Source organism: Perognathus longimembris, chromosome 15 (assembly GCF_023159225.1).
Source record: "Perognathus longimembris pacificus isolate PPM17 chromosome 15, ASM2315922v1, whole genome shotgun sequence".
Classification (NCBI taxonomy): domain Eukaryota; kingdom Metazoa; phylum Chordata; class Mammalia; order Rodentia; family Heteromyidae; genus Perognathus; species Perognathus longimembris.
Window position 1 is genome coordinate 11,485,948 of NC_063175.1, and position 21,151 is coordinate 11,507,098.

The 21,151-nt window shown below is 43.6% G+C and overlaps 1 protein-coding gene across 1 annotated transcript in view; it reads right to left on the bottom strand.

The window, feature by feature from the left end:
- Positions 1-21,151, bottom strand: part of Rab31 (RAB31, member RAS oncogene family) — a 120,699-nt gene that overhangs the window by 33,440 nt on the left and 66,108 nt on the right. The window contains exons 4-5 of the mRNA XM_048363108.1: positions 13,707-13,778; positions 11,470-11,576 (exon numbers count right to left, since the gene is read on the bottom strand). Of these exons, the coding sequence (XP_048219065.1) occupies positions 11,470-11,576; positions 13,707-13,778 (179 nt within the window). The remainder of the gene's footprint in view (positions 1-11,469; positions 11,577-13,706; positions 13,779-21,151) is intronic.

The window sequence follows — 21,151 nt, forward strand, 5'->3', positions numbered from 1 at the left end:
CTCCCTGCCAATCCAACCCCCACCCACCATCCAGAGTTTATTTCTCTCCTCAGTGCTGGTCAATAGCTTTTCTCTTTTATTCATTTTGATAAATATTATTTTATATGATCAGATGCCCGTAGGCATCAGCACCTTTGTCTTCCTCTCCTAAGAGTATCCTCCTTTGGTCTCACTGTGTGTGAGTGTCTGGAGTCCTGTATAATTTGATCAACAGCTTTTGTTGGGTTTCTCTTTACCCTCTTTCTTTTCCCTTTCTCCTCCTTTTCTTCCCCTTCTCCTCCTGAGTAGTCTCTTAGTTTAATTCATGTTCCATATTTAACCATAAGAGCAATGGTGTGTGTGTGTGTGTGTGTGTGTGTGTGTGTGTGTGTGCACATGTGTATACACAGGTCCATAAATATGGATGTCTTTTAGGTCTAGCTGAAGATCTCTGCCTGTCTCTTCCTACTGAATCAGAGCCTCTGGGACTGGGTCTTGAAATAAAAAATGTTAACACGTCATGTGGATCCTTATGCTTTTATAATTTCTAAAGCTATCACTATAAGGTATTCCCTCTCTCCTTCCCTCCCTTCCTTCCTCTCTTGGCTCAGTTGCCCACTTTCCCTCCAGCCCAGGCTGTGTTGTTTCCTGTAGAGTGCCTCAGACTTTCTGAGATTTCTTTTCTGTGTGAAATCCAGGCCAGTGTGCTATCCTGCAGCCAGAGGAGGCCTGGAATGCGCCCGGGCCAGGCTACTGTGTGTGTGTGTGTGTGTGTGTGTGTGTGTGTGTGTGTGTGTGTGTGTGTCTTCCCTTCCCCCGCTCTGCAGGGCTGAGACTCTGTGAGCAGCGGGCAACCCATATCACACATGTCAACAGAGCTGAAGCTCTTCTCTTCTTTTTTGCCTTCTTGAGACAGAGTGTCATTATGTAGCCTACGCTGGCCTTGAACTGTCCATCCTTCCATCTCTACCTTCTGAGTACTGGGATGACAGCCATGTACCCAGATCTGGCCAAGTTTTGTATGTTGTTTTTTCTTTCAGTGTTGGCATGTCCTTTCACTCCTCGCTTTCTAGTCCTTGCCCAGGTGTGAGCAGATGGCGAGGAGCAGCCGAGAGCCAGGTCTCATCAGGAGCGAGGCATCCAGCCCTGTGAGCTGGGCCAGCACTGCTCCCAGCTGAGTGAGTGTTGGGGGGAAGCAGGAGGGAGGAGAAGTGGTGGCGAGAGCAGGGGTTCTATGCCATCCCGAGACAGCGCCTCACACACGGTGCGTCTGTGCTCCAGAATAGTCTAGCTTTACAATCATCTCAATAGAGAAAGAGTTTTGTCTAGCGCTGTTAAAAGTAAGTCAGGAAAATCTCTCACTCAGGTCTAGAGCCTGAAAAAAAAAATTCGAGTCAGAGCTAGGCTCTGGTGACTCACATCTTCATCCGAGCCACTAAGGAGGCTGAGATCTGAGGATGACAGTTCAAAGCCAGCCCAGGCAGGAAAGTCTGTGAGACTCTTATCTCCAATTAACCATCGGAAAACTGGAACTGGAGTTGTGGCAAAAATGGTGGCGTACTAGCCTTGAACTTAGTGCTCGGTGCCTAGGCCCAAGTTCAAGCTCCAAATCAAGACAATAGTCTTGAATTTACCCCCCAATGGCTTCCACTCTGAGTTTGAGCAACACTAGTCCAAAGACCCCAAATGCTCCAGCCTGACACTTTTAGAGCAGACCATGAATTTACAAGAAAATTGAACACAACAATGCTTCATTTATGTGCACCAAAGTATTTAAAATATTGTGTAAAATAACCTGTAGGCTATGTTTATAAGGTACAGGTAAAGCATAAATGAACTGCATGTTTTAGACTTAGGTGGCATCTTTTTGTGTTTAGGAAATTAATGCTGAAATCTGAAATCCACACACTACGAGTCACAAGCATTTCAGGTGCGGGCTGCTTACTTTGTGCTATCCTCTGGGCAGTGATGGGCAGAAAGCACACGGATGGCAGAACAGCACTTCCTCTGCCAAGCACTTTACACTTGAATGCTTCACATAGGCGGGGCCAAACTGGGAGCGTGAATTCCATTTCCATTCCAGTCCACTCTCAAAATACCTCAACCAGCTTACATAGCCAAAGTGGGTAAGATGAGATCAGCGTCATACACACACACACTCACACACACACACACACACACACACACACACACACACACACACACACACAGAGGTACATGGCTTAGCGATTACGCCAATGCCTCAGAAGATTCCTGAGAGCAGGCAGAATTCAGAGCAGCCAGACTGACTGACCAGGAACTAAATTCTCCTGTGTGGAAAGCAGGTGGCTCAACTGGCAACCGCAAGCAGGAGCCTCCGAGGATCCCAGTGCTATCACTTACCACACTAGTCCTGACTTAGGTGCACATAAACTCTGGGCAGAGTCCTCTTCCATAAACGGCAGTGATTTCATTGTTGTTGGGTTTGAGTGGGTATTGTTTTAAGTTTTGTTTTCATGGTGGTGAAGATAAAATCTAGGATCTTGCACATAATTGGCAAGCATTCTATTACTGACCTGTAATCATCCTCCTCTAAATGGTAGATTTTGTATGGTGGAGGCGGGGCTGGTACTGGAGCTGTTCCTTAGCTCTTTCCACTCAAGGATAGTGCTCTACCACTTAAGCCACACCATGACTTCTGGATTTTTGGTGTTTAATTGGAGATAAAGAGTCTCGTGGACTTTACTGTTCCCACTGGCTTAGAACCATAGTCCTTAGATCTCAGCCTCCGGAGTAGCTAGGATTATGGACATGAACCATCAGTACCCAGCCAAAAGAGGGGAACATTTTAATAAAGTTATCCTCTCTCTCTCTCTCTCTCTCTCTCTCTCCCCCCTCCCTCTCTTCTTTCTCTTTTCCTCTCTCTCTTTCTTCCTTCCTTCCTTCTTTCCTTTCTTTCTTTCTCTTTCTTGTTTTTTCTTTTTATGTTAGTCCCAGGGCTTGAACCTAAGGGCCTAGACTCTGTCAACAAGATTCTTTTTCTCAAGCTTAGCACTCTATCGCTTGAGCCACAGTGCCACTTCTGGCTTTTTTCAGAGTGATTTAGTGGAGATAAGAATCTCACAGACTTTCCTTCCCCAGGCTGGCTTCAAACTGTGATCCTCAGATCTCACCCTCCAGATTACAGGTATGAGACCCCAGTGCCTGGCTTTGTTTCTTTTGTACACTGGGTGTATTAATCATGGTTAAATTAATCATTTGTCCAATTTAATCCAATCATTTTTCCATGTTTTTTGCTATATGATCATATATAATATGTGTAAACATATTTACCACTATTCTAATATGTATTACCTTTAAATCAACATTTTCTTTGTTGAATTTTTGTTGAGACAATTATAGAGTCATGGAAGTGGCACTGTGGCTCTAAGTAGTAGAGCACTAGCCTTGAGCAAAACAGCTCAGGGACAGTGCCCAGGCTCCGAGTTCAAGACCAATAATCAATCAATCAATCAATAGATTCACATGCAAAGATAACAAATAATAACAAAAGCTCTCTTGCTTGCTTAATTTCTCCAAATGGTCACATTTTTCAAAACTATAACATCACCATAAACAGCATTTTAAATTGATATGTCTTATTTATATTTCCGTAGCTTGACTACTATTTATGTGTGTGTGTGTATATGTGTGTGTGTAATAAAGTCTATACAATCCTACCAATTGTGTAGGTCTATGTGTTTACCACCATGGACAACTTCAAATAAAAATATTTGATGAGCATTTATAGCCATGACAACTTCCCCTCCCCTATCCTATCACCCCCAACCATAAACCCCAGCAAACACTAATCTATCTTCTCTAAAAAAAAAAAAAAGGGTTTATTTTAAAAAATGTTATATAAATGGAATCATACATCATAAGAACTTTGGATTAGCTTCTGCTGTAGTCTGGCTTTAGAATGCCTCTCAAACACAGTGCGCGTGTTAAAGGCTTGAACTTCTGTTTGGTGTTATTGGAAGTGTTAGCAAGTTAAGATGGGCCTAGTGAGAAGCTGTCGGTCACCGTGGGAGTGTCTATCAGGAACAAGGGGAACTTTCCTCCTCCTCTTTTGTTTCTGGCCACAAGGTGAATGGGGTGCTTTACTCCCACCACAATGTATCATCACAGGCTCAAAGAAAATGGGCCAACAATCAAGTCCTGATACCTCTAAAGGTATCATGGGCCAAATTGAACCTCTCTCTATAGGTTAGTTTGTGTCAGGTTGTTATAGGAAGGGACAGCTGTCTAACTGAGCTTGATTCACTCACACGATTCCTCTCCAGAGTCATTTGAGTTGCTTGCATCAGCATTTGATTCCTTTTCCTGCTGTGTGGATGCATGCGCTTGTTGAAGGACATCTGGGCTGATTCTAGTTTGAGACTGTTACAAACCAAGTGTCTATGAATATTTATGGGCAGGTTTTCTGTAAGCAGAAAGTTTCATTTTTCTGGGTAAATGTCTCAGAGTGTTAATTACTTTGCCATGTGGTAAATGTCCTCATGCTTAGTTTGGTAAGAAACTGTCCAACAGCTTGCTTGCTTTCTTTGCTAGTGAGCACAGCTATTCGTGTAGCAAGCATGAACCACCCTGCCTTTATATATCCGCACCAATAGGGTGGCTGCTGTCTTATTCCAGCCCTCTAACAAGTCCACAATGATGTAGAATATCTTTTCATATTCATCGCTCTCCATCTCATATTCTCTTGTGTGAAATGTCTGTTAATCTCTTTTCCCCCTGTCAATTTAGAGCTGTTTGGGCATGTGCCTCTGTGTGTGTGTGTGTGTGTGTGTGTGTGTGTGTGTGTGTGTGTGTGTGTCAGTATTGGGCCTTGAACTCGGGACCTGGGCTCTGTCCCTTTGCTTTTGCACTAAAGGCCAGTGCTCTACCATTTTAGCCACACCTCCACTTCCAGTTTTTTGATGGTTTTAGAGATAAGAGTCTATGTGAACCTTGATCAGCCTATCTGTCTCCTGAGTAGCTAGGATTACAGGCAAGAGTGAGCAGTACCTGGCTGATATTTTCTTTCTATATAGACCATAATGTCTTCAACATAAAGTAACTTTTCATGACGACATTTTTAAGTTGGGCGTCAGTGACTCACACCTATAATCCTAGCTACCCAGGAGGCTGAAATCAGAAGAATACGGTTCAAAGCCAATCCAGGCAGGAAAAGTCTGTGAGATTCATATCTCCATTAAACTACCAAAAAGCTAGAAGTGGAGCTGTGGCTTAAGTGGCAGAGCACTAGCCTTGAACAAAAAAGGGCTCAGTATTAGTGTCCAGGCCCAAGTCTCAGGACCAGCGCGTCTGCACACACACACACACCTTAAAAGAAATGTTATATTTCTATCATAAATGGAACACTAGTACCAATGGTCATAAAAGAATGAGAAAAGAGTAGGAATGAAATTTAATTATACTAGATAACCATTGTTCTTTCCCCCTACCTCTTGCTCACAGGGAGAACAGCAAGAGAACCTAGGTATTAGAAACCTATAGGTCCCCAGCATCTCACGTGCACAGGAAACAATGCGGACCTCAGGCTCACGGGGGACATTCCACACAACAGACCGCGTACCGAGTCACACAACAAACCTCAAAAGAGTTAAAACGGTGAAAATTACACCCAGCATGTTTCAGATTACAATGGCATTAAATAAGAAGTCATTGACAGGCAGAAATTTGGGCAATTGACAAATGTGTGAAAATTAAATAATATACTACTAAATAAACGATGAGTCAGGAAATAAATCAGGAAAGACTTTGAGATCAGTAAAACCAGAATATGCTAAAACTCATCGGGTGCTACTAAACACTGTTTAGAGAGTTGTTTATTGCTGTAAACACCTACTTTGCTAAAAATCTGAGATAGATATGCTCAGCGTCAATGTAAGAACTTAACTGAGAACACACTCACTGGAGAAAGATTAAATGCTCTGCCCCTACAGAGAAGAACAATATCCCTTCTTATCCTTTTTTGTGTGCTGGTAATGGGGCTTGAACTCAGGGCTTTACATTCTTTCTTGTTTGGCTTTTTTTTTTTTTTTTTTTGCCAAGGCTGGTGGTGTTCTACCACTTGAGCCATACCTTCACTTTGGCTTATTGTTGGCTTATTGGAGATCAGAGCCTCACAGACTTTCTGCCCAAGCTAGCTTTGAACCATGATACTCATTTCTCAGGCTCTTGAATAGCTAGGTTTACAGGTATGAGCTCTGTGTACCCAGGGTCCCCCTCATTCTCGATTGCAGTCTCTATAGCTCTGTGTCCTGAATCCTGAATCCAAGGTTCCATTAGCGTTGAGACCCATCTACCTCAGGTTTAGTCTCTCTCTCTCTCTCTCTCTCTCTCTCTCTCTCTCTCTCTCTCTCTCTCTCTCTCTCTCTCTCTCTCTCTCTTCCTCTCTCTCATTCTTTCTTTTTGCCAATCCTGGGGCATGGACTCAGGACCTGAGCACTGAGCATTCTACCACTTGAGCCACAGTTACACTTCTGGCTTTTCTTTTTTTTGGCCAGTCCTGGGCCTTGGACTCAGGGCCTGAGCACTGTCCCTGGCTTCTTCCCGCTCAAGGCTAGCACTCTGCCACTTGAGCCACAGCGCCACTTCTGGCCATTTTCTGTATATGTGGTGCTGGGGAATCGAACCCAGGGCCTCATGTATATGAGGCAGGCACTCTTGCCACTAGGCCATATCCCCAGCCCCCACTTCTGGCTTTTCTGTTCATGTGGTACTGAGGAATCGAACCCAGGGCTTTCTAGGCCAAGCACTCTACCACGAAGCCACATTCCTAGCCACAGGGTTGCTCTGAATTCAGATTTTAAGGTACCTTACAGAATAACATGCTCTGTAAAATAGCAGTTGGAAATAGGATTACAGTTCAGGCACAGGCCTGAGAAAAGGGCGAGACCCTACCTTGCAAACATGGGCTGGAAGCCTGGCTCAGTGGTTGAATACTTGCTTAGCCAGTGCGGGCCCCAACTATAAAAACAAAAGCTAGCCTCTAGACATGTGAGCTAGTCTTCCTCACGGACCCATTCAGAGGCCTGAAGAGTCATTTTTTGGGGGGTGCCTAATTAAAAACAAACTCCAGTCTAGGTCACTTTCTTGTATAGCAGGAGATGTGCATTGTGTACCTCACACCACAATTGTGGGATTTTTGGGAGCCACATTCAGACCTCGCTGAGCCTCAATTAGCAAAAAAAAAAAAAAGGGAAATTTCCCAGAGCCTGGACTCCTGAGGGAGTGTCCCAGATGCCATCATTAGCGACAGCAAGCAGAGGGCCTTGACTTATCAACCCACTAGAGATGGAGGAACTGAGAGTGGATTCACGGCTGGAAGGGATAGATTGTGCTTGTCAGAGCCTCTTGCAAACCACATACGTAAGAATGAGCTGTGCATGATTTGGAATGTCTGCAGACGGAACACAGTACCAGGGTGCATGAGGTGACTTCCACCCAGGGAGTGGTGTGTTCAAAGGCAAAGCGGCATGCCGCAGGCACGTTCTGAGTAGGGGCTCCGTTTATCTAAGAGCTGAGCCTTTTCAAGGCTCTCGCCTCCCCATTTCCATGGTAGCAGTGGGAAATGCCATCTTGTATTCACCAAGTCCCTTTCACTGGACTTTGGGAAATCCTTCCATGGCATTTTAAGACTTCAAACAGTAAATGCCAAGCACATATTTCTCCAGAAACAAAAATAGCAAATATCAGAGCTATAGACAGCTGTGTTATTTGTCTTTTTATCATGTAGCTACTACTACCTTTCAATAAAGCCCATCCCCTGGTTTTTGCTGGTTCATTAAAGATAAGAGTGCCAGGCACTGGTGGCTCACACCTGTAATCTTAGCTACTTGGAAGGCTGAGATCTGAGGATCACAGTGAGAAGCCATCTTGGGTAGGAAAGTCTGTGAGACCTTTATCTCCAATTTACCACCAGAAAACTGGAAGTGGCACTATGGCTCAAAGTGGTAGAGGGCTAGCCTTGAGTGAAAAAGCTCAGGCATAGCACCCAGGTCCTGAGTTCAAGCCCCAGGATCAGGGGGAAAAAAAAAAAGGTCTCACATACTTTTTGTTCAAGCTGGCTTGGACCTGAGATCATGAGATCTCAGTCTCCCAAGCAGCTAGGATTACAAGTACGAGCCATGACACCCAGCAAAATCCTCCTGGTTAAAATAAAGTTGGGAAATTTACACAGCCATTAGAAAGAATAATATTATGTCATCTGCTACGAAATGGATGACCTAGAACAAATCATGTTAAGTGAGGTAAACCTGGTTCAGAGAGACAAATGGCTGCTGTTTTCTCTCATACATGGAAGCTAGATTTAAAATACACTGGGACATAATCAGTTATAAGGTCCCAGGAGTCACACACCATGAGACCAAAGGAGGAGGCTCTTAGAGAACAGAAAGGCACAATGCCTCTGTGCATCATGAAAAATAGTATTTATAGAAATGAACACCAGGAAAAAGAAACAAGAAGCTTTATTTCCTTTTCTGTTTGTCCTGTTTGTTTGTTTATATGTCTTTGAGAGTGTAAAGGAAGGCACCACAGAAATGGAGGGACAAAAGGTGAACAAATGCAGTAATGGGACTCACTGGACATTATGTTGAAAATGAACTCTACAACTTGTGAGGGGAGGGAAAAACTGGGAGAGAGTGAGGGGAGATGGGACACTGTCGAAAAAGAAATATACTCTTTACTTGACTTATGTAACTGTAACCCTTATGAACACTATCTTTATAATAACAAAAAAGAGAAAAAAGAAAGGAAATAGGAAAGAAAAATAAAGATTCTTAATTCTACTGCTAACTCGACATCATTTCCTGCTTTGAGTCTGCCCCATCTGCATTCCCATGCACAGTGCTGTCTCCACTCTGAGTGTGTCTTTACGCAATGAGGCGATGTCAGCAAAGGTTCACAGCCTCCACGCCGGCTTTCAGGGCAGGGAACACTATCCAAGCAAGAGGCTTTGGGATTACAGTAAAAGAAGGAAGATAATCTGAGCCAAATCTAGGAAATTTAAATATTTGTCCAACCCCCAGAAGAAAGAAGAAAAAACAAATGATTAAGTGGTTTATCGTTGTTATTATAAACCACTGTGATGTAATGCGACATAAACCTTTTGTAATCCCAAAGGAACAGAGCAATTTGTCAAGTGTCATGTGAACAACTTTTGCAAGATACATTTTCATTGCTTATTGAACTGGCTTACTTATTGTTTGGATTAGGAAAAACAAAAGCATGGGGTAATTGTCTTGATGAAAATCAACTACTGGAAATGTTGAGAATTAAATCAGCAAAGGAAATGGAGACAACATAAACTTGCCACAGTAGACTTTTATCAATGGTTCACTTTGCATAGCTTTAGTCAGTCAACAGGGTCCAAAAATAACAAATGGCAAATTCTAGAAGCTGGGTCTTAGTTGCTCATGCTTATACTCCTGGCTACTCAGGAGGCTGAGATTTAAGGATTGCAGTTTGAAGCCAGCCTTGGAAGGAAGATCTGTGAGACTCTTATCTACAACTAACCACCAAAAACCCAGAAGTAGAGCTGTGGCTCAAAGTGAATTAGTGAAAAACTAAAGGATAACACTAGGTCTTTAGTTCAAGCCCCAGAACAAGCACAAAAAGGAAAGTTAGAGAGAGAGAGAGAGAGAGAGAGAGAGAGAGAGAGAGAGAGAGAGAGAGAGAGAGAGAATAAAGAGAATTCCAGAAACAGTCAACTGAATAACTTTCATTCTGTCTGGTTATAATTTTTCTATTTTATTATTGGTGGTTATTATTAATATTTTCTTATGCCTAATGTATAAATTAAATTTTATATATGTGTATATGTATGCATAATGCATATATACATGCATAATGCATATATGTATATAATGTATACATTAAACTTCGTATGCACACACATACACACACACACATATATATATGAAAACCCAGTATATATCAGATTCAGTACTGTCTGTGGTTTCAGGCGTACACTGGGATACTGAAATACACTACATGGATAAAGGAAGACCACTATAAATCCTTTTGAAATAGCATTGTTTTAATGAGGCAGCTAACTTCACAAGCTAGATAGAGCTGTTCTCAAAATGCTAATTCACCCAGTGGCATGATTTATCTATGGTGTGAATGAGTCCCATAGATCATGAGCTGGAAGCTTGGTGCTCAGCGTGAAGATGCTCAGTTGGGGGAACTTCTAAGATGTGAAGGCTGATGGATGGTGATTAGGTCATGGTGGGTACCACTGTCACAAGGGATTAATGTAGTTCTCATGGGACTCTAGTTAGTTCATACAAGAGGGGGTTTCTAGAAAAAGTGAAAAACTGGTTCCTGAATCTCTGGCCTCCGACATGCTAAGCAGTCATTCTGTGAACTTATCTCCTTTTGTTTCTCCACCGCAACATGACAGCCAATGGGTCCTGGCCACTGTAGGCTCTCAAAACACTGGGCAAAGCCAAATAAATCTTTTTTAAAAAATAAGTATTTTAATTTTTGTGGTGCACATTAAAGTTGGTGGATGGGAGACTCAATTCTTAATCGTCATAAAATACGTTCTTAATCATCAGTCTTATTAAACCTAAATGAAATGCCGGTATGCAGCTCTAAAAAAAATAAAATAAAAAATAGAAGGGCTGGGAATGTGGCTTAGCAGTAGAGTGCTTGCCTTGCATGCATGAGGCCCTGGGTTCAATTCCCCAGCACCACATAAACAGAAAAAGCCAGAACTGGCTCTGTGGCTCAAGTGGTAGAGTGCTAGCCTTGAGCAAAAAGAAGCCAGGGACAGTGCTCAGGCCCTGAGACCAAGCCCAGGACTGGCAAAAAAAAAAAAATATATATATATATATATATATATGCGTGTGTGTGTGTATATATATATATATATATACACATATATATGTATGTATAATACTCAGCCCCAGGTATCCTGAAATAATAAAAATTCTGAAATAATAAAAAATAGACACCAGCTAAAAGAGTTCCATGACCCATTGTCACTAAAGGTGCAGTGCTTAAAAGTGTTCCTATATGTGTCTTAGAGAAAAATAGTTAATTACAATGACTAGATTATATCCTTATGTTAAAACAAATTAAAACAAACATGGGTGCTATGGGAAAATATCTAGAATTCTAACGATCATTTCCTATGTGAAAATTACTAAAACTATGTTGATAGTAGAATAGTCATAACAATAATGAGAAAGGCAACAATAAAAGAAACAAATAATATAGCCAAAGACATCTAATGTTGGGAATGCAGCTGTATGTGGTAAAGAGTGGGAGACTTGATTTTAATATTCATAATCAATTTGCATCCTTTTCCCTTAAACCCAGTCCAGTTGAATAATACCAAGCAATGAGTCCTCAACTAAATTATTACTCTGAGAGCACAAATAATAGCACAGGTTCATAGGCAATCGGGAATGGAGGATACAAATGACACACATGAAACTAAATGCATCTTACCTAATATCTGAGAGGTCACATTTGTTCCCAGCAATGGCCATTACAATGTTTTCTGGGCCATGTTCTTTCAGCTCTTTAACCCATTTCTTCAAAGTATGAAATGAATCCTAAATGAAAAGTATAGATGAATTATTAAAATGATCTGTCTTATAATAGTTCAACCAACTAGAAGGTCAAACCCTATGTAAGTTAATGAAGAAAAATATGGAAGAAATGACACTGCCCCTTTCCTAAGGAAATGGAAGGATTTGGAAAAAAAATCATATTAAGTGAAGTGACCCAGACCCAAAGAAACATAAACCCTATGGTGTCCCTCAGAGGGAACAGATAGTACATGATTAGGCCAGTCATGATAGAAGACCAAAATACCCCAATATCTACAGCCATAGGACCCCATAAGAAGATGCCTAGTGACATGAACTCCACGTTATGGAGACAAGAGTTATACTACTGTTGTAATTATTATCAACATGCCATGTGAAACCGTACCTTTTGTATTTTAAAAAATTTTCCTTGTCTGTTTGTTTGTTTGATTGTTTAGTTTTGTTTCTCTTGTGTTCCCTTCCTGTGGTTGTACCCCTGCTACCACTATATCTCATCCAAATACCCTGGATACTGTTTATACGGGTATTAGAACTGGAGAAGGGAAAGGGAGTATCAAAATTGAGAGACAAAGGACAAAAAGACAAACCATTCCAAAAGCAATACTTACAAAACCATTTGGTGTAAATCAACTGCATAACTCGTGGGGGGAGAGGGAAAGGGGGAGGGGGGAGAGGGGGGAAATGAGGGAGGAGGTAACAAGGAGAACAAGAAATATACTCACCGCCTTACATATGAATCTGTAACCCCTATGTACCACACTTTGACAATAAAGAAAAAAGATTAAAATATATATATATATATACTCATTACCTGACTTATATGACTGTAACCCCTCTGTACATTACCTTTATAATAACAATAAAAATGATGAGTTTAAGAAAATTGCATTTCTAATTCTCTTCTACAAGCAACATTACTTTAAAAAAAATCATAGCCTTGACTTTCCATGAATAAGGGAAACAGGACCACACAGTGCGCATGCCTGTGTCCGAAAGGAGCTGTGCCTGTTTGGAGTGCTGTGGCCCCTCTGGCTCTTTCCTCTCAGCCTCCTCCAGGACAGAGGCTGAGGTGGGTGTGGCCACCTCAGTGACACACAGCCAGGATTTGTAGAAAGGCCCACCAAAGGCCCATGTTGAGTCATCGCTCTAAGGAAAAACAAACTAATGCATCAGGCACTGGTGGCTTTTCTCTATAGTAGCTACTCAGGAGGCTGAGATCTGAAGATTGCCTTGTAAAGAGAGTTCAAGCAGGAGAATCTGTGAGATCTTATCTTGATTAACCATGAAAAAGCTGGAAGTGGAGCTGTGGCTCAAGGGGGAGATCACTAGCCTTGAGAACAAAAACTCAGGGACAGTGGCCAGGACTGTCATAGGAAAAAAATGCATTAAATCTGTCAGAATGTCGGAAAATGTCACAAAGATACTGTATTTATTTTTTATGAAAATCTTACAGCCTTACCACCAAAAAATAATAATACATTTCTATTACATATATACCCACGCCCATCATTTGAAGGGGGCTCAGTGGATTTCTGAAACCTAGCCCTGTTTCTCTATCTTTTATCTTTGTAGACATGCCTATGACAAAATTTAATTTATAAGCCAAGTACAGTAAGAATGAACGATGGTAACAAAATAGGGTAGCTATAACAATGCATTGTTAAAAAAAAAAGTTACTTAAAATTTATGACATGTTTGTTTCCAGAATTTTCCATTTAATATTTTTGGATAATAGTTGACCTTGAGTAACTAAAGCCAGAGAGTAAAATTACAGATGAAGGGGACAACTGTGTATACACTCACACCTATTTATCTTGACACATGTTAGTAGGATCCTTGGCCTCTCTGTGTGTTGCCAGTCCTGGGGCTTGAACTTAGTAGGTGGTGGGTGCTGTCCCTTAGCTTTTTTGCTCAAGGGTGGCACTCTACCACTTGAGCCACGGTTCCAGTTCTGGCTTCTTGGGTGGCCCACTGGAGATGAGAATCTCCACATAGCTCCCTTATCCCCTTCCCCACTCCCCACCATGACATCCCACTCCAGGCTTCTGATGAACATCAGGCAGGGCTGGGCCTGTTGGGGTCTTTCTGAGTGGAGGCCCACAAAGGCATCGGACTTCTAAGGGGACACCTTACCTGCTTGGTGATGTCGTATACTATGACAGCCGCAGCGGATCCCCGGTAGTACATGGGTGCCAGCGAATGAAACTGTACAAACATGAGCAGTGTTAGGTCACGGTGAAGAAACACATTTTCAGCAATCTCAGAGTAAATACTGTATTTGTATTCTACATCACCCCTAGAAGATCTCTAAATTTCTCTAAGGATTCTTCTATATTAAACCATAAATTTTGTTCCACAGCTGCACAAATAGGCTCTTGTGGTTTATAGACCATAAAAATCTCCTCTTGGGCAAAAGCCATAAACAAATTCTACTTTCAATCCTGTGAATTTTCTTCTCTCTACTGCTCATCATTTATCAAACATGATCAACCTAGGGCACTCTCAGAATTACACAGCAAGAAAAAAAGACACGGGCTGGGAATGTAGCCTAGTGGTACAGTGCCTGCCTCCCATCCATGAAGCCCTGGGTTCAAATCCTCAGCACCACATCTATAGGAAAAGCCAGAAGTGGTGCTGTGGCTCAAGTGGCAGAGTGCTAGCCTTGAGCAAAAGGAAGCCAAGGACAGTGCTCGGGCCCTGAGTCCAAGCCCCAGGACTGGAAAAAAAAAATGAGAAAAGACACATTCTATGGGGATAAACAATGCCTGCAAAGCCACTGGGGGTGGGGAAGGTGGGGGGGTGAATGACCCCGCCCATCCTCAGCTCTGCCCCATCCTCACCCTGCCCAGCACAGCCGTTACCACCCTCTTCCTCCCTTCACCCCACTGGCCCAAGGGGCGGAAGCCCTGCCAGGGAAGAGGCCTGGGGCGCCCTTCATTCCTAAACCTAACTGCAGGTAGCACTGAGCCGCCAACCCTCACCCCAGCAGATGGGTGTTCTCAGACATGGATAGTTCATGTGTGTCTTCAAAGAAGTGTTCATCCTTGGCTTTATTTCTTATTTTATTTTTTGTGCCAGTCCTGGGGCTTGAACTCAGGGCCTGAGCACTATTCCTGAGCTTCCCCACACACACACACCTAAATCAAAGCTAGTGCTCTATCACTTGAGCCACAGCTCCACTTCCAGCTCTCTGGTGGTTAATTGGAGATCAGAGTTTCTTTGGCTTTCTCGTCAGGCTGGCTTTAGAGCACCAGACTCAGATCCCAGCCTCTTGCAGAGCTAGGATTAGAGGTGCGAGCCACTGGGGCCTGGCTTCTTTGCTTGTTTCTAAAAATTCAAAAATATCATAGAAGGGTTTGAAAGTCCATTAAAAGAGGATAACTCACTGTAGGATGTATAAACAATTTACACAAAGAAAAGCACAGAGGAAGTATAAATTATCAATAGATGTTCAATTAACATAAAAGGTTGACACTAAAACAAAAGTTATTTATTAAATACTAAGAGTTCAGCCAGGTGCTGCTGGTCTGCAAACCAGGAAGCAGGCCTCTGCCAGATACTGGACCTTCCATCACCCCGACGCTGGATTTCCCAGGCTCCCTAACAGTGAAGGATACTGGTTTGTCATTTAAATTACTCAGTCAATAGCATTTTGGTGTGTGTGTGTGTGGGGGGGGGTGTATGTAAGAGAGTGGGGGAAGAGAGAGACAGACTATCCTATAATTATTAAAATAATGAGGATTTTATTTATAGGATGAGATACACTCAGCTGGGTGCTAGTGGCTCACACTTATAATCTAGCTAGTCAGGAAGTTGAGATTTGAGGATTACAGTTCCAAGCCGGCCTAGACAGAAATGTGATTCTCAGAGAGACGGACTACCATACATGTTTCACACATATGCCACCCTGAGACTACTCTTCCATGTTAACAGGAGGTCCAGTGTCTCTTTTGTTGTTGTTGTTGGAAGTGGAACTTGGACTGGGCACTGTCCCTGAACTCTTTTGCTCTATCACTTTGAGCTACACTGCCCAAGAAACTTCACTCCAGATTTCACGGAAGGATGACTACATTTGCTTACCGGCCTACCCCGTGCTCGTCATAAGCACTAGCCTTCCATCAATCCACATGTAGTCTAGCCTTTGGCAATCCACTCCTCACACATCAAAAACAATCTGAATACCTGCCCAAAGGGGAAAGGGCAATATGCCTTGAAACCCTGCTACCTTGCTAAGGGTAGGGAGTGTCTATAAGGCGTCCTTTCAACCCAATGATACAAAATGCCTTTTCTTTTAAAAGTAGCTTCCACGTAAAGGAAGAGAGTCAGTACAGACTTCATTTCTTCAGAATCAAGACAGGAGTGACTCAAACACCAGGGAGGCGAACTGTGGCTATGGCTGGCTCCACACAGAGTCCCTTTCAGGCTCTGATGCCAGCCACTGCATCTCAAATGGCCAGTGATGTGTAGGGCTCATGAATTATTGAACAGATCTCTGTTCATGATGCATTACCCATTCTTCCTTCCTCCAAATGGAATCACTTTGAAATAAATCTGTTGGTGAAGCCACTTAGAGGGCTTTTATTTCTGGAAATGTGGGGGTTTTTAATGAGTTGAAATTTCATATCTTAGTTCCAAACTCAATAATGCATTGACCAATACTAATATTTATAGAGCACAAAAATATAAATCACTTGCAGCCTATAGTCTCTCTTTCTCTCCAATATATATCTACTTCTCTCATACAAATATAAAACAAATTGCACCAGAGTCAGCCTCTGACCAACATAACAAAATTCAATTTCCCTGAGGTCAGAATCAAGATTGATGGGCTAAATGCTCAGAAGTTAAAGAAAAAAAAAAAAAAGTCTTCCAGAAAGACGTTCACAACCACAGGGTGATGAAGCTTTACTTTTCTATTTCACCTTGAAAGGTCATTTGAAAATCAGCACAGCAACTACCATTTCAAAATATCCTCTTTAACTATCCAATGGGATATTTTCAAGTCTGGGTGGTTAGATAACTTTTAAGTATAATTTTATTACTTAAAAACAGTCCTGAGAATTGTAAAAAGTCAATCTGTCTTTTCAGAAGAAATGTCTGTTTTGCTCTTGGGTATATCACTATCTGCTGTTTTATTGCTGGTGTATTCATGAGTTTCTTAGCCTCTTCAGCTTTCCTGGAGAAGCTCTTTATTGGTCAGCTTTCTATTATTATTACAAAATTCCAGTGGTGATCTTCTTGAAACATAGTTCATTCTAGCTCACAGTTTTGGAGCTCCCGCTCTCTGACCCTTGGCTCTGTGGCTTTGGGCCTGTGATAAGGCAACACACCAGGGTGTGTGTGTGTGTGGTAGACAAAAGCCTTTAACCTCATCAGGGACCAGAGAACAAAAGAGAGGACAAGAAGGGACCAGAGGGCCACAAACCCTTCGAGGACATGCCCCTAGTGACATAAGGGCCACCCCTTAGGGACCAATCCTTGAACTCATGGGCTTTCAGGAGACAATCAGTATCCAAGTTGTAGCAGATGGGAAATCTGTCCCTATCACCGGCAAGTGGAAGAAGGACAGACAGGCATGATCTTTCTGGAAAGCAACTGTGCATCTTCCATCTTAAAACTGTTCATACACTTGGATTCAATAATTCTACCTCTAGAGGGAATAATCAGAGAATTTCCCATTGTATTCCAGACCTTCTGGTTAAGCTGAAAAATTAGGGCACGGGTACATACATTTTAGATAAGCGCTACACTGAAGATTTTTTCAATGATGATAATGATAATGCAGGTGTACAAAGGGATTATAAATCCATAAGTCAGAGGAGGGAAGATGGCGCCGCCACAGTAAGGAGGTACCCCAACTCGCTCCAACTGAATAGTGATCTGGGAACTCCAGCACCCAACACCCCATCAACAACCCAGAAAACCCAACAACCAGAAGTAACAGAGAAACACAGGAAACAACAACAACAACAAAAAAGGAGAGCTTATAACCTACACGGAACTGGAAAATCTCCAGGGTACCCCTCCCCCACCACCTGCCGACCCTGGCTCGAACAGGGCCAGGCTGGAAAAGGGGACCCAGCGCCGGCAAGCGGGGCCACAGACCTTCAGCCACCAGAGAAGCAACAGCCGAAAAGTCACGCCAGGAGTTCCACGGACCCCAGACGGAGCGCAGACGGACTGAGATAGATGGCGGCGCAGGACCAAGTGGCCAGGCAGCGGCACGGGACCGAGGGGCTGGGAACCGGGCGGCGCAGACGGGGAGTGCTGGGACCGCCACCACCAAACGACCGATCGCCACACCCCGGCACCCAGCCCCCAAAAGCCCACAGCAGCGCGGGACACACACACAATCCAGGTCCAGTAAGTTCCCCATTGCTCCTCCCCCCCAAACGGGAGACCAGCCCTACCAGAGACCCAAAACCTACAAAGAAGCTAGAGCTCCCTCCCTACCCCGAGGGAACAAAGGAGCTGCGCCAAGGCATCCTCCCCCCCAACCCCCAGCAGAGGAGCCAGAACCTGGCTGCACTGGCCCCGCCCCCTCCCCAGCAGGGGCCCGGGGCCTGGTAGGCATTGGAAGCCCCACCTGAGGCGCCTGGTCCTCGAGGTCTTTTTGAACAACAATCACAGACCCGTGGTGTACAATACCAGCCCAGCAGGGACATCTGGGTCAGATCACACGCCCCCCCCTCACAGCGGAGGCACAGAGTCTGTGGGCACCAACCTGCGCCCAGACACTTGATCCTACCGGGGCCCACCCATACCGCCCCCCACAGCAAACACGCGAGAGGGCACAAGCACTCTCCAACAACTCGGGTCAACACGCCCCCAAAGGAAGCACTAGAGTGCACACACACGTGTCCCCTGGAGGGCCAGCGTGGGCCAGGGTGCTAGTCCTCCAGCAGGAAGGTCGTCTGCCCAACCCCCTGCAGGAGCACACAAGCAGGCAAGCTGTAACACCCCCCACACAGGCGGGCAGGGCCCCCCCAGCGGCAACGCCTGCGGTAAGCGCACTCTGCACAGGGGGGCAAGCCGCCTCTCAGCAGCAGTTCTCAATCTGAGAGGTGAGCTCCTCTAACCAAGGTACCCAGAAGAAAAAAGAACTGAAGAAGAGAAAAGCCTCCACGCCACGCTGAATCAGCGACAAGCAAACCCCCACCAGGAGCACGCTAGGGTGAGCACAACACAGCGGCAGGACACTATCCCACAGAGAAAGACACAGAATCTACCCACCCCCAAGTGCAGGGAGGGTGACCACCTCGGCAACAACCGAGACGGGCACGCTCACCCACTGGGCAGTAAGGTTCAACAGCCAAACTCAAACCCAGAGCGAGGACACAAACAAGTCTACCACTGACAGACCAGCGGGAACCACCACAAAGCCAAACCAGGGAAGCCACCCTCAGATCTCCAGATGCGCATATCACAAAGAAATATAACAAATTTTATCAAAGGGCAAGCCAACTCGCCAGCTCCAAAAAGCAGCACGACTGAAAAGGAGATGGAGAATGAAAAAACAACTGAGGCCATGTTAGCAGAAATGATGGAAACCCTCAGAAACGAAATCAGAAAACAATTCCAGGAGTTCAGAGTGGAAGTCTCGAAGGACATCCAGGAAGCCAAGAAAGAAATGGAAGCAAAATGGATACAGTGCAAACCTCCGTCAAAGAAGACCTTAACATCCATAGAAGTGAAATGCATGAAAAAATAAGATTTAAAATACAACTCTTTAAAGAGGAAATTTCCACAATCAGAGCTGATCTGGAAACCATAAATAGCTCTCTGACATCCATAAACTCCACACTCGAATCCACAGCACAAAGAATTGGCCATATGAAAGCCAGAATCTCTCTCGTGGACAATGATGCAGCCGATAAGAAACAGAAAATTACCACACTCCAAGAAACGGTAAAGCTCCAGGGCAGACTAATCCAGGAGCTAGTGGACAAAGACAAGAGATATAATCTGCGCATAATTAGAATAGAAGAAGGAGCCGAATACCAGAGCAGAGAGCTTCAACATATTCTCAATAAAGTTATTGCAGAAAACTTGCCCAATCTCACGAGGGACCCCATCCAGGTAACTGAAGCCTATAGGACACCTGGCAGACCAGATCCTAGAAAAGCCACGCCAAGGCACATAATATTCAAGACTTCAGATCTCAAGACTAAAGAGCAAATTTTGAATTCAGCCAAAGAGAAGAAAGAAATTTATTACAATGGGAAGAGGATCCGAATAACAGCAGACCTCTCCACACAAACCTACCACACGCAAAGAGAATGGAAAAACACCATCCACGTCCTACAAGCCAACAATTGCCAACCTAAAACAAAATATCCAGTGAAGCTGGAGTTCATATTCGAGGAGAAAACCAGATCTTTCCATAGCAAAGAGGATCTAAAGGAGTATGTGAATAAAAAACCAGCCCTACAACGAATTCTAAGAGGGGACTCCCACCCAATAGAAACCGTACAGGACACACAGACAGAAACAGAAAGAAACTACAATAGCCAGAGCCCAACAGAAAGAGCAGCTCACTAAAGAAAAGAAAAAAAAAAAAAAAGAGGAAAAACAGCCCAACAAGAAAATGGAAGGAGAAAAAACACTCTTATCCTTGATCTCTTTGAATATAAATGGTATAAACTCTCCAATAAAGAGGAGCAGACTGGCAGAATGGATCCGCAAACAAAAAGTTGCTATCTGTTGTCTACAAGAGACCCACCTTACAGCAAGGGACAAAAACAGGCTTCGAATGAAAGGATGGAGCAAGATCTTCCAAGCAAAGGCACCCACTAAAACGGCAGGAGTAGCCATCCTGATCTCAGAGAAGCTGGACTTCTCATTAAAATCAACTCAAAAAGACAAAGAAGGTCACTACATTTTAATACAAGGAAAAATCCAGAATCAAGACATCACGGTGATAAATGTATACTCACCGAACAAAAGAGGCCCTACATATGTCAAGCAAATTCTCACAGAACTACAGAACAAGATAGACCCAAACACAATCATAGTGGGTGACCTTAATACCCCACTCTCTCCAAGAGACAGATCCAACACCCAGAGGATTAGGAGGGGAGCTGAGGACCTAAGTAACACCATATCCCAAATGGATCTGACAGACCTATACAGAATCTTCCACCCTACAGAGACCCAATACACGTTCTTCTCAGCAGCCCATGGATCATACTCCAAAATAGACCATGTCATAGCCCACACAGAGAACCTCAGCAAATACAAAAGTATTGACGTCATCCCATGTATTATATCTGACCACAGTGGATTAAAAGTAACCCTCAATAACAACGGTTACCACAGAAGCTATACACATTCTTGGAGGCTAAACCCCACACTGTTATCCAACACTTGGACCACAGACCAAAGATGAAATTTAAAGATGAATTTAAAGATGAAATTAATTCATAACCCACAATGACAATGAAAATACATCACAAAGAAACCTATGGGACACAGCTAAGGCAGTACTGAGGGGCAAGATCATTGCCCTCAGCACTCACATTAAAAGAATGGAAACAGAGCAAGTGAATAACCTCACGATGAAACTAAAACAACTGGAG